The sequence below is a fragment of the Brachyhypopomus gauderio genome, chromosome 10 (assembly GCF_052324685.1).
Source record: "Brachyhypopomus gauderio isolate BG-103 chromosome 10, BGAUD_0.2, whole genome shotgun sequence".
NCBI classification, from domain to species: domain Eukaryota; kingdom Metazoa; phylum Chordata; class Actinopteri; order Gymnotiformes; family Hypopomidae; genus Brachyhypopomus; species Brachyhypopomus gauderio.
This window is the reverse complement of record NC_135220.1, coordinates 24,364,269-24,377,466: the sequence shown is the minus strand read 5'-3', so window position 1 is coordinate 24,377,466 and position 13,198 is coordinate 24,364,269. Positions and strand designations below refer to the sequence as shown.

Sequence of the window (13,198 nt, the reverse complement as noted above, 5' to 3'; positions counted from 1 at the left end):
TACCTCCCCCCCCTCTCTTTCACATGCACTTACAAAAACACAGGCCTCTGTAGCTTTCACACTGCCCTTGCCATACCTACCCATTTCGCTATGAGTAACCCAGATACAAACACACAAACTGACGTTTAGCTTCTGTTTTTGAAAACACACTCTCTCTCTCTCTCTCACACACACACACACACACACACACACCTACTTATAGGTTTAACATACACACTGCCCTAGCCATGTATACCCATTACTCTTTGACTAAAACACACACACACACACACACACACACACACACACACTTCTACCTAAATGTATGTATAGTTTGTATGCATATTTATAGTATATGTATAGTATATGTCATTCATGCCAGCAATGTCAGTCGTATCAGTCATATCAGGCATGCCATGCCAGTCATTTCAGTCCAGTCATATCAGTCATATCAGTCATGTCAGTCATATAAGTCAAATAATCAAATCATTACAGTCATGCCAGTTATGTCAGTCATATCAGTCATGTTAGTCCACATTCATACTTTGAATACACGGACAGTCATGTTAGGCATGCAAGGTGTGCAAGGAGTGAATTAACAAAGCATAGTCTCTGGCTCCCTCAATCTCTCTCTGTCGGTAATATACAGGCCCAATTATGTATAGACACATGCAGCCCTTCCTATATTGTTCACATAGATGCAGCCCTAGCCAGATGTGCTATTTCTGTGTCTCCTTTTCTGACACAAGCAGATGTCAGTCGTGTCAGTCCAGTCATGTCAGACATAAGTCGTGTCAGTCATATCAGTCATGTCATGCCAGTCATGTCACTCATATCAGTCATGTCATTACAGTCATGCTAGTCATGTCACTCATTCCAGTCATGCCAGTTGTCAGTCATATCAGTCATGTTATTTTTGTTCATCATGCCAGTGAAGTCATTCCAGTCATATCAGTTATGTCAGTCATGCCAGTCATGTCAGTCATGTTATGGCAGGCTTTGCAGACTACGTTCATACTTTGAATACACGGACAGTCATGTTAGGCGTGCAAGGTGTGCAAGGAGTGAATTAACAAAGCATAGTCTCTGGCTCCCTGAATCTCTCTCTGTCGGTAATATACAGGCCCAATCATGTATAGACACATGCAGGCCTTCCTATATTGTTCACATAAATGCAGCCCTAGCCAGATGTGCTATTTCTGTGTCTCCCTTTCTGACACACGCAGATGTCATCACAAACTATCTGTAGAGTACACACTGGCCAAACCCAAACAGCTTCTTTTCACTTTTATTTTCCAATATCTTTCACACTGTAGGGCCTAGAAACAAAATACTACTTCTATTGTATTCCTTGGCTCAAGCCAAGATGTACTGCTTAAATCAAAAAACACACAAACACACATACACACAAAGCTACTCACAGCATGTGATTTACTTCTGATCTGAATCATTTTGCCAATTTTTTGGGCTTTTTTGCCTTTTTCGTGTGTGAACCCGCAATTGCCGCTTGCGGCTATATTTATGTTTTGTTTCTGTGAAAAAAACTTAACAGTCCTGCATACCTGTTGACACAATCCTACATTTACATGTTTAGAATCGCTGATGCTGCAGGCTGGACTCTTTGACTGTGTATTGGAAAACATACAGATTTTATAAAGGAAAGTTCACTGTGATGACAAATGATTCAATTACCATATAATAGACCGTGGAAGATCTCTGTGGTGACATACAAAGTTACCGTTGAATAGGCAGATGGTGACCAGGCATGAGCACAAATTAACCGAGCACATTCTTTATTATCACATTTAACAATATGTCACATTTAGTTCAGTGAACCAATAATCTTCATACACTGGATTTCACCAACCACCAGTACGATTATTATTTTGTTTCCACCCTCATTTTGTCTTATGCTTCGTAAACACACAAGACCTTAAGCGACTTCTTATAGTATTCTAAACTATAGTAAACTGTTTACAGTATTCTTATGGTAATTCTGTAGTGTACACCCCTATGTCTTCTACCCTGAAACATTAATTGAACTGTAGGACTCTAAGTTTTCCTAATGGAGTGTAGGTGTCGCTACTGGATGGCTGTTCATTTGTTCTTTTTATGTCACATTTTCTTAGCAGGTTTCTGAAAAGCGTTTGAAACAAAAACAGCTAGAGTGATGCCAGCCGGCGACTGTGATGTAACGGTGCCAATCATTTCACTGCAACGGCCTAATGCCTTCTGAGCATTAAAAATCGAACCTCTGCACCTTTTATCATGCTGTCTAATTTCAGGCTTTTAATGTTAATAGCCGTTTCCAGAGCTGTCCTTAGTCATCTCTTGCCGTCTCTATATGCATCAATACATTAAATCTTTTCCTGTGCGAAGGGTTCCTTCGCACTCAGTGCCCTTGGCTTAGGCAAAATTGTTTGGTTACAGCCTGTGGATGGAGGATATTTACAGAGGCCTGAACAAGGACATGCAGGGTAATCATTGACGAGGTGCTGGCCGCAGAGGCTGAATGCAAATGACCGGCGCGAGCCAAAACGAACCGCCAAGACTTCCACCTTTTGAGCTTTCTCTCTGCATTATTACATAACATACATAACCTATTCTGCTCATGCAGGTCTTTTCAAAGCTTGGAGGTCCTGAGGGGCTCTTGGCTCTTGATTTCTTTGGCTTTTCTAAAGGGACTCTGATATTCTGCTTGGTTCTGTTGCTGATTCCCATGCTAGCTGTGCGACATGACACTGCACTCAGCTGGTCCCGACCTGTCATGAATAAGTTATGTATCTCCTGGCACAGTAGAAAATATGAAAGCCTTAGAAACCTCTTGGAAGATGCTACCCATGCTGTGGGCACAGAAGGAGACCATATGAATAGGTTGAAAATTAACGAATGCGCCTTCATCCTGATCAGAACTATTATAGCTGACTTGATCCATTGTCAAAATATGAATGTTGGCACAATATGATTTTAATAAAGGTTTTTTAAAATTGTACTGGTAACCTAACTAAATAGATATAGTTGCAGGACTGTCTAAGAAATGTACTTGTTCAGGTGACTCTAAAACATTTTTTTGTAAGGCAGGGAAAAACTTGTCAATTTTTCAAGTTGGTTAAGTTTGCAAAGGACACTTGTATGTCACTTAGGTGTTTGGGGAATTAAAATGTACATTTTTGTCACCTTACAACTACAAAACACTTACAAAATTGCGGAAATTGAGTTTACACACAACTTCACATAGAGCACATTCCATTTTAATCTGACAAAATAAGTTAAAAACCCTTTGACAAAGGCCAGAGATAAATATATTTTAAACTTGAAAAAAATGTTCCATAGTGAAACAAATAGGTACTTCTTAACCACCGTATAACCCAGTTCGAGATCATTTAGCAAAACACACTCTGGTAGAAAGGAAAACTTCATTCCTCATCCACCTCGATCAGAGCCAATTATTTTTTTAATGTGTCATGGCAGAGGAAATTGGAATAAAACCTTGAACCACATTAAATGCCTTTAAAATCTGTGACAGACTGGCTAATGGCAAAGTGGGTGCTGTTAATCAGTTGTTGACCACTGTCTACTCTGAGGAAATACATCTTCAAAGTCACATTGCTAATGTCTTATTTCCTGGTGAATCAAGGTCATAATCATGTGTGTGTGTATAATTGCGGATAGACTTGATTATGTTAGATAAGCGATAAGCAAACAGGATAACCTGCTTTGCATCCTAAGATGCTCCTTTTTAGCATTCAGGTTCTTGGGTTTGATCTGCATGATCACACTATTTCTGATCATTGAAACAGTAGAGTAAGACATGTGAGATAGCAGAGTGTCGATAGCGTTTCAGAAATATTGGATGTGTAAATCAAGGGGAGTCTGTAGACTTTCAAAAGCATTTGTCTTCAATGTGGCAAGCCTTGAATCCATACTTGATCGAAAAGCAACCATGCAGTGCGCTTGCTCGGTTTACCAATCTGGAGTTTTGTGCGCTGGTGTTGTAACGCTAGCCCGCCTTGATATTATCACAGCTCACCCTTGAGGCTCAGTGAGCATCCCAATAGTCAGTTACAGCCTCTTACATATGACAAATGATCTACGAATGGCTTGGCTTATTTTTATGACCAACTTTAGCAATAACAAAACAGAATGCAATGATGCAACTGTAACCATAGAAACTGTAATTGTCATTGGGTGGACTCCTTTGAGCTGATTCAGTATGTGATGTCGGTGAGATCTCCAGGAAATATCTTTGGGGGATTTGGTTTGGTGTATTTGCATATGTGGTATCCCAGACATCTGAAATGCAAATGATTATTAATCACACTCTGCACAACTGGGAATTTGAAGGGAAGCAATGTCTTCATTTTTGATCAATTTAACAGGTGCAAAGTTATAATTGATCATTAACTTTGTTTCCATTTAGAAATATTCTGACATATAATTATCAGTTATGATCTGCAATTACCGAAGGAAGCTTGACAGGTTATTCAGGAACAAACTATTATAGATATTTAAAATATAGACAGATATCTTTGTTTAAATGAGATTCATGAAAGAAATCCCAATAATTGCATCGATTCATTTGCCTAGCAAGTGATTGAACCTTGAGATTACTCCCACCAATCAAAGTGAGCTGCACAGTCAAACAGAACTCAAACTAGTACCACATCATATACACTCCAACTTCAGATCACTAATAACAGATCACTATTTCAGATCACTAATAACAGATCACTATTTCAGATCGATAAAAACACATCATTAATTCAGATCACTAATAACACATCACTAATTCAGATAACTAATAACAGATCAGTAATAACATATCACTAATTCAGATCACAAATAACAGATTACTAATTCAGATCACTAGTAACAGCTCCTCTGGATTCCCCTTAGGTTTTGGGTCACCAAGTTCGATTTGGTTGATGGAGCTGGCCACTCAGCCATCTGCACTGGACCACTGCCAGATGACTGGTCAAAAACCCAGTGCAGGCCAGATGCACACCTCCTTCAGGCTGGAGGAAGCTCAGTTCACAGCAGAAATTGACAAATTCAAGAAATAAAAGCAAAACAGGTAGGCAGAGGTGTAAGAAAATGCATCTTTAAACACCAGCAACAATGACACAAAAGATGGCATAAACCAATACTGGAAAATTCAGAAATGTGTTTCACGTATGAGCCTTCATTGCAAAAACACATCTCAAGGACAAGCCATTGTCTCCTCTACAGATTTGTTCATTGCACAAACCTGGGCCCTTGGTGCACTGCTATGAATTTGTCCACATGTATAAAAGCAGAGTGAGAAGAGAGAACTTCCATAAATAATAGATGTGAATGCTGAAGTCTGAGTGGCTGGAATTAGAAATAAAACGGCACAGAAGCATTTTTCTATAATAATAATAATAATAATAATAATAATAATAATAATGAAATTCAGTTGCTGTGACAATTTGCCTACAATTAATAATTTTTTAAAACATATTTATTTTCCAGTTTAGACATGACAAGTCTGAACATAAACAGTTTGTAGGAAAGTCTATATACCACTGAACAAAATCAAGCTATCCTTGCTTACATCTATTTCTGTAGTTCTTGCCAATACCCTTTTATGCAGCTTTATCTGCACAAGTGCATGAAAAACCTAAACCAGTAGCTCAGTGGTGTAAGCTTTGTCCCATATATCCCAGGGTGCCATCTCCATGTCCCAAAACCTGCACTGAGGCTACGAATATTACCACATCTCACATGACTCAGTTACCCATGTAGATGCTCCATCAGACAGAGCTTAGTGACAGGGGACAGAGGGAGTTTCCCTCTCTCTGGCAACGCTGCAAGTTGTGTTCTCAGCCAGAGACTGCTGGGATTCAAACCTGAGTCCTGCTGCCAGTGCTCACGTCTTGCACTTGGTTTACCTGGGCACACTAATAATGAATACAATATTAGCAAGTTTTCCGGAGAGATTCACCTTCCTTATGGATTTTAATGTGCAGAATGTCAGCATCTGGTCTGTGTGTCTGGAAAACTGGCCCATAGAGAAGTATTTTCACAGAGAGGAAAAACTGGGATGTCCATCTTGACAAAAGAAGTAATGTTGGTGCTATTTTCCAGTCAATACAGATGGACCAGGAGGTACTGGGTGACAGTGTACTTTACCTTTTCTCTGGGATAAATATAAACATGGTACCTCTGTTTTATAAAGGTGAAGATTCCTGAAGAGAATCTTTATTGTGGTTGTAGACTTGACACTGATCGCAATAGTCAGACAATGATATGTCATGATATGACAAATCCTGCTGAGATTTGCTTGTTATTACAAAACAATTCACTACTTTTTCAATCCAAACGAAAGCCCAAACCACCTTAATGCCAAGTTAATGTGACTATAACAATACAGTCATTACAAACAACCACACACCACCATACATTTAAATATCCTGAATGATACCAATTACAGAGTTTTTTACTGGAAAGTACTGGAAATTAATCTGTGGTTTGTTCAGTCTTATCATACATTAGATTTAAAATTTAAAGTCTAAAAAAAAAATAATAACAGTATTTGGCAAGTGTTATACAGTCAGAACCAATCCACTGTATGAGCAATCTGGCCTCCTAAATCATAAAAACAACAAAACAAATATGCAAAAAGGTCCAATTAAAAATAACAGATTTGTTAAACAACAAAGCCATTTGTGACAGTTATGTAGGCGTATTAGAATAGATATAACCTAAAGCTATACATCATCATCATCATCATCATGAATTAGGCCAAGGGTGTATCTTTCATATGCTTCACATTTGCTTTTTTTTTTTTTAAGTGAAGATGAGTCACAAGGTACTCGCATCCAAATTTGAATTCAAATCCATGAACTGGCCCAGAAACCAGAGACAAGCAAACAAAGTTTATATGCTGTCAGCCATATTTGTCATAGTTTAATAGCTAAAATCTGCTGAAATCACCATTAAAAAGGGCTTATCTTGACAGCATGATATTCCTGATAGGAAATGTTCAAACATATAAACCATTAGTGTTTTTCCAATGTCTACTGGTAACCTCTGATAAGAACTCTTTAAGTCCGCTTTTCAGTCTTTGAATGGTAGCAATTATGTGTTACTTTCTGAGACTTACTTTCGAAACAAATCTTTGCAGAGATGTAGTGCGATATTCAATCATATCATGGTGCCCTTTTATGTATCGTAGCAGTGTCTCTTCTGTCAGCTTCTCGGCTTTTGCCTCTTAAAGCTCCTCGATTCTTCTGAGGTACGCCAGCTGGTTAAGTAGCGTACTTTCACTGTATGAACGAACATAAAACCACAGAAGGCATCTATCTGTATAGAGCGAAGGTAACAATCAGTGAGAATGTTTTAGCGGCTGCCTCCTACCCTTACTTTTTGTGTTCCGAGCTCTTATGAAAGCCTCGTCACAGCTAGGTTCTGGAAGTGGTTTGTGGTGGTACTCGAAGGCGGTAAGAAGCAATTTATTTTTATCCAGGAAGTGCACAGGAAGCAAGAAGGAGCACTTAGAATGCTAGTTGAGATCCCTCCCCCAGCCCCTGTCTTTGGTCTAATGGAGATTGAGTGGGCCAACGAAGCCATGGAAAGTGCTCGCTGTCTGTATACAGCAAAAACCCTTTTGGAAGTGGAGAACTGAGCCAGGATACATCTATACAAGAATCAAGGGACGTTGTTTTGCTTTTGATGTTTAGGAGAATTTGTCCATTATGAAATGGACACCCTTCGACTTTCTGGAAAGACAGACACTTGCAGAAAGCACCACTGTGCCGTTCAGCTGCCTTCAACTTTTCAAAACACTGTTAATTAGTGTTTTAAGTAGTTTTAAGAATGCATGTCCATTATTTCACATATTTCATTTATCACTTCAAATATTTATTTTAATCAAGTTATATGACATCTGAGTCTTCTAGATGTAAATCTGCAACAACGCTTTCCATTAAATGTAATGCTGAATAATGTCTTTTAAAAGGCAAAATAAGAAGATAACCATTAAAAAGATATTATTTCAACATGTACAATTCAAAAGAATATTTACAGTGGACGAAGATCATTTCACACACCTTAGAAATAACGCTATCTGTTCCAAACGGCTGGACTTTTAAGCCTATGTACAAAGAAAAAGGAGAAAGAACTTGATGTCCTTCTTCTTGCCTCGATCTTCAAACCTTTGACGGTTCCCGAGGATTTCTTTCTCTGCGGAGCACACCATGTTAATGTCTCTAGGCTTGGCAAGGCATCACTGTCCCTTGCTTGACTGGATTAGTCCAAGGGTTGGATGAAAGGGGGAGGGGCGAGGCATCATATGAAGTATTCTTTTTGGTTGTCGTTGATTACACCCTGCGAGGTGGGGTCATTGCTGAAGAATGTTTCGGGACTGTCCTCTGCCTTGACTCCCTCGGCCACCTGGGTCTGGCAAGGGTCCTTCCGTCTGTACAGGAATCTCGCCATTATTGCCAGGGCTGCTAGGATCACAAATATCACGACGGCGATGACGCCTGTAAATACAAAAAGTGATATTTAACGTTAATCGACAGTTTATGCAGCTTTAAACATGATGCCAGGGGATAGCACTGGGTCAGCTCTGTGCAGTATGTATACAAGCAATGAAACCATAGCTAACATTTTTATTAAAAACAATAAAATGTTCTGTAGTAATATAAACCTTCAGTTCAATTGGCAGTGCTCTGTTTCATGATGGCTGCTCTGTGGCATTGTTCTGAAGGTACTATGACAGCTTCATCACTTTTGCATTCTAATCTACACACACAGTAAAAGGAGACGCCTGCAGTTCAGTGCAGTTCACCTGATTTGTTTAATCTCATTTTGAAGGCAGTGAAAATAACAGAACACCCCAAAGTTTCACACACAATGGAGTTTCTCAGCTGAATGAAGCAGTAACGAAACTCTCAGAACTCACATTCTAACACAGATAACAATGAATGATGGCTGGGCTAGTTAGCATAAGCTCATTTGACCTGCCTATTAGTAAAATTAACACTTATGAATGAAGTATGCTTTCAAAGCTCCATATAAAAGCTTAATATAATTGAATTTAAATTAATTTAATTTATATAGAGCTTTTTATATTACAACAGACATGGTCACAAAGCAGCTATACAGATATCCTGATCAGTACCCCTAAAGAGCAAGGCTGGGGTAACAGGGGCAAGACAAAACACCCCCAGACGGCAAAAGGAAATAACCTAATAGAAAGGAGTCTGACAAGGCCCACGTTCCTCTGGGCAACACCAGATGGTGGATTCTGACTGAAAAAAAATTACGCAGTCAAATTGGAGAGAGGCACTCTGATCACTCCAAGGCTAGTGGGCAATAGCATGAGCCTGACGCTATGGCGGTGAGATACTGCCCACGCTGAACACATATAGCTGCTAGACAGGATGTTACTATTGAGAACGGGAGCATGTATGTAAGACGTCAAGCATCACAAGTAGCATAAGAGTTTGAATGCAGCTACTTGTTAACCAGGGGGAATCCAGAGGATTATAACAGTCAGTAGGTGAAGTTATTCTCTGAAGGGCTCCAGTAGATTGTTCTAAAATGATGGACCGGGTCCAAACACTAGAAGCACCATATCCAACCTCTGTACAACCGCTATTAATGCCGTTTAACCACTTCACTCCATTCTGTGTGAAAATTAATATTTTCATTTGTATTGTGAAGTGACTTTAAAATGAATTCAAATACATCACGTGAACTGTACTGCTATTGATAGCTGTGGTTATTTAAAGAAATTTATAATGCTAATCATTAATGAGATATGACACAATTCAAAAACATAATAAACATAATTTAGATTATTCAGTAACCTAACCGTATTTGGACTTACAGAAAGGTTTAGAAATTTCATGAATTGTCATAGTTTTTCAGTGTCTTGATGATAAAAATGAACATGATTACCTAGTGAAATTGAGCAGAACAATTCAGATTACTTTCAAAGCAACTCACTCCGTCTTATACAAGAACAAGAAACTGCAACCCTCTCATGCATATAGATTTTTTAGCTTAGCGATTTAGCTTAATTACCACAGATCAACATTATACCTGCTGTCATAGGAAGATGTATGCAAAAATGTTCTGTTCTTTGAATTCAGTTAAGCATGGCGCATTTAATTACGGTGAGTAAAAAATGTCTAATTGAACTACCAAAACACATCTCTTCCCAATTTAATGCCACATTACTGTGGTTCTGAAAAGGATGAAGCATTAGAAGATACTAATAAATGTCTCTTAATCAGAAAATAATTTCTTTAAACATTTCATTAGTTTTGGTGTCCTTTATGATTTTGTATATGCGTATACCAGTCCACAACATTTTGTATTCAGCCAGCAAAATCACAAGCATTTTTCATGCAATTATCTTAGAATATTGTAAAAAGGTGGAGTCACATCAAATACGTGAAGTTTATGTACAAACTGCAATGGAGTGAACATAAATGATAATGGATGAATGATGTATCTCAGCTGAGATTATTATTAGACAGCTTAGTAGGTGCAGCCTTGCAGGTCCTTTTTCAGAGACGAGTTTGTGAGAGACGAGTCTTAGAGACGAGCCCGTGAGAAGGACAGCAGAAGGACGGGAAAGTCAAAGGGGAGGCGCCAGATGCAGGAGGCGGTTGGAAAAGCAAATGGAATCAAACAACAATCCCACGGGAATAAAACAACAGAATTTCCCGACAGCAGCCGCCATGGAGCGGCGGTCATTTTCTCATCAAATCAAAATGAGCCGAGTGCACTGGGATCGTGGTTACCTCCAATCAGAGCTGAGTCACTGCTGATTGCATTGACTACAGGCTCGCCTGTGCCTACAGTACCAAAGGGATCTACAGCAGAGAGACAGAGGAGAGAGAGAGCGGGAGAGATCAGCATGGATCAAACACTCGTCATTTCCGAGGATGCGGCTGAGCGAACGGAACATCTCCAAGCCCAAGAAAACGCGACAGAGCGTGAAAGTGGAAATAGAGAGAAGAAAGATTATGCAAATTCAATTCTCTCTCATGCAGATTAATAAACTGATAGGCCACATTTGAATCATTATGTTACTAATTTAATTAGAGACGTGGAAGTATTCAGTGAGCCACTGATGAAGGCTTTTTAAACTTTTTTTTTTATTATTAAAGGGCTAGAGAATTAAAAAATTGAAATTTAAAAACTACATTTGAAAGTAAGTGTTGCACTTTAGTACACTTTGAAACAGTGCAGAACTGACTCATACCCTCATATGTGTAAAGATGTGATTATTTAAGTGGATAATGTAAGTCAGACGGAAGGTTTTGGTCTCAACCTGCGTAAATTGACCAGCCTTACCCAAGAGTGAGTGGGTGGTCTCAGCAGCGTAGGGGCTGGAGGAGGAGCCACAGTTGGATTCCGTCAGAGTCCCTGTGACAGTGACAGGACTGGTGTGCGGATATAGCAACGCTGCCTTCAGAGGCGCTATGGCGTTAAACTGGACGACTGACAGGCAACCTGTGAAGCCCAAGGAATTCAGCCGGGCTATCTCCGGATCCAGCTCATCCGATTCTGCACGTACAGAAAAAGAGAAAGACATATAGAGATATAGACAGATGGAAGGATGGAAAGACATATAGAATATGAGCGAGTAGGTGAGACGGAGAGTGAGAGAAGAACTGAGAAATTATATTTTGATTTGCAAATTCAAGAACAGTACTTCTAACTACTGCGGTTAATGTAACTTCGATGGCAGCACCTGTATTGGCCCTCAGAGTGTATGAGATGTTTTCACGTGAGGTGTTTTTTGTGTACGGTGTATGCATCACTGATTTCAACATACTCCTCCTGAACTGAAATAGCCCCCATTTTGCGACTAAAACTCCTCATCCTGAGACTATCGCTCGCTTTTACCACACATCTCACAGCCAGCCATACCGTCTACAAATATTTCTTCTTGAATAATTCCTTTCAGGCATCTTTTGTGCTAAAGGAAAAAAAAACATGTCCTTTGTGAGGAATTATCTGAAGGTTTTCATACTTTCCAACAAAAAAAAAAAGACTGTAAACAAAATAAATAGAGCTTTAAAGTGTGTATCTTCATGTTATTGCCTCCTGGCCTAGACCTCTACCAACAAATCTGATAAGAATATCATCACCTTCAATCCCCTTGCTTTGCAGCAAAGAACTGGACTCTGACTCTGTTCAAAAACGATACTGAGTACTTCTAACATGTGCTTCTAATAAGACCAGTAGGATCAGATTTCACCTCCATTTATGGTGGATTGTAGTTTGAAAATCTGCTCCCAGGTCAGGACTATTACTGAGAATGCCTTATGAATACAGACCTTGATAGCCAAGCTCAGTACTGGCTCATACTGGTGCAGTTCATGAGTGTTTCATGTTTAATTCTATATTCATCACATTCACCAATTTGAGGGGACTGATCGATGGAAAAGCTTTGCTGGGAATGATGGAGAATCCGCTCACATGTTGGCTCTCTAATCCCTGAGATGACACTCTACAGCAACACAGGGCTTATGGGTAATTCACTTCCGAGCTCATGCTAACAACACAAGGACGATCATGCCTAAATAGTGTGGCAAGCGCTAAAAGCAGCACCCTCCCTACAGCCTGGGCTGCACATCCATTAAATCAGATCAAGGCAGACAAGGGAATCTCTGTAATTTGGTCAGCTGCATGGTTGGAAACAGTGTTACTCTGGGTCACCCAATATTGAGGTCCATGGAGGATGGGAGGCTTTATGAGGAAAAACCTAAGGACAATCAGCCCAACGTGACTGGACAATAAAACTTTTACTTTTTTTTTTTTTTTTTTACTTTCGATCTGCAATCCTACACTTTGGAACTGAAAATGCTTTCATTTCAAAGTACAGTCAACAATCTCAGGCACATTTTTTCAAACACTCGTTCTGTTTTAAGGCTCTAAAATCATTTGATGAAAAAACAACAGCAGCTGGTACTTTTGGAGCACCGAGCGAAACTACAACAGATGGCAGAAGAATATTTCCTATTATGAACGGAAGCAATTGAATTGTAGTTTAGCTGATCAGGAACAACCTTGTGCTTTAAACACCATTCTGTATAAAAAATTTCACTTGTAAAATTTCATAGGATTAAATAAACACCATTAGTAAGTCCACCACCTGTAGCCTAGAAAACACCCAATAGGATTTTTGCCTTTTTAGAACTTTGTCTTTTACATCAGTGGGTCAAATTAA

General features: G+C 39.3%; 1 protein-coding gene across 1 annotated transcript in view; it reads right to left on the bottom strand.

The window, feature by feature from the left end:
- Positions 1-5,428: 5,428 nt before the first annotated feature.
- Positions 5,429-13,198, bottom strand: part of cntnap3 (contactin associated protein family member 3) — a 79,213-nt gene continuing 71,443 nt past the window's right edge. The window contains 3 exon segments of the mRNA XM_077020623.1: positions 5,429-8,486; positions 10,761-10,832; positions 11,317-11,529. Coding sequence (XP_076876738.1) covers positions 8,290-8,486; positions 10,761-10,832; positions 11,317-11,529 — 482 coding nt within the window. The 3' untranslated portion in view covers positions 5,429-8,289.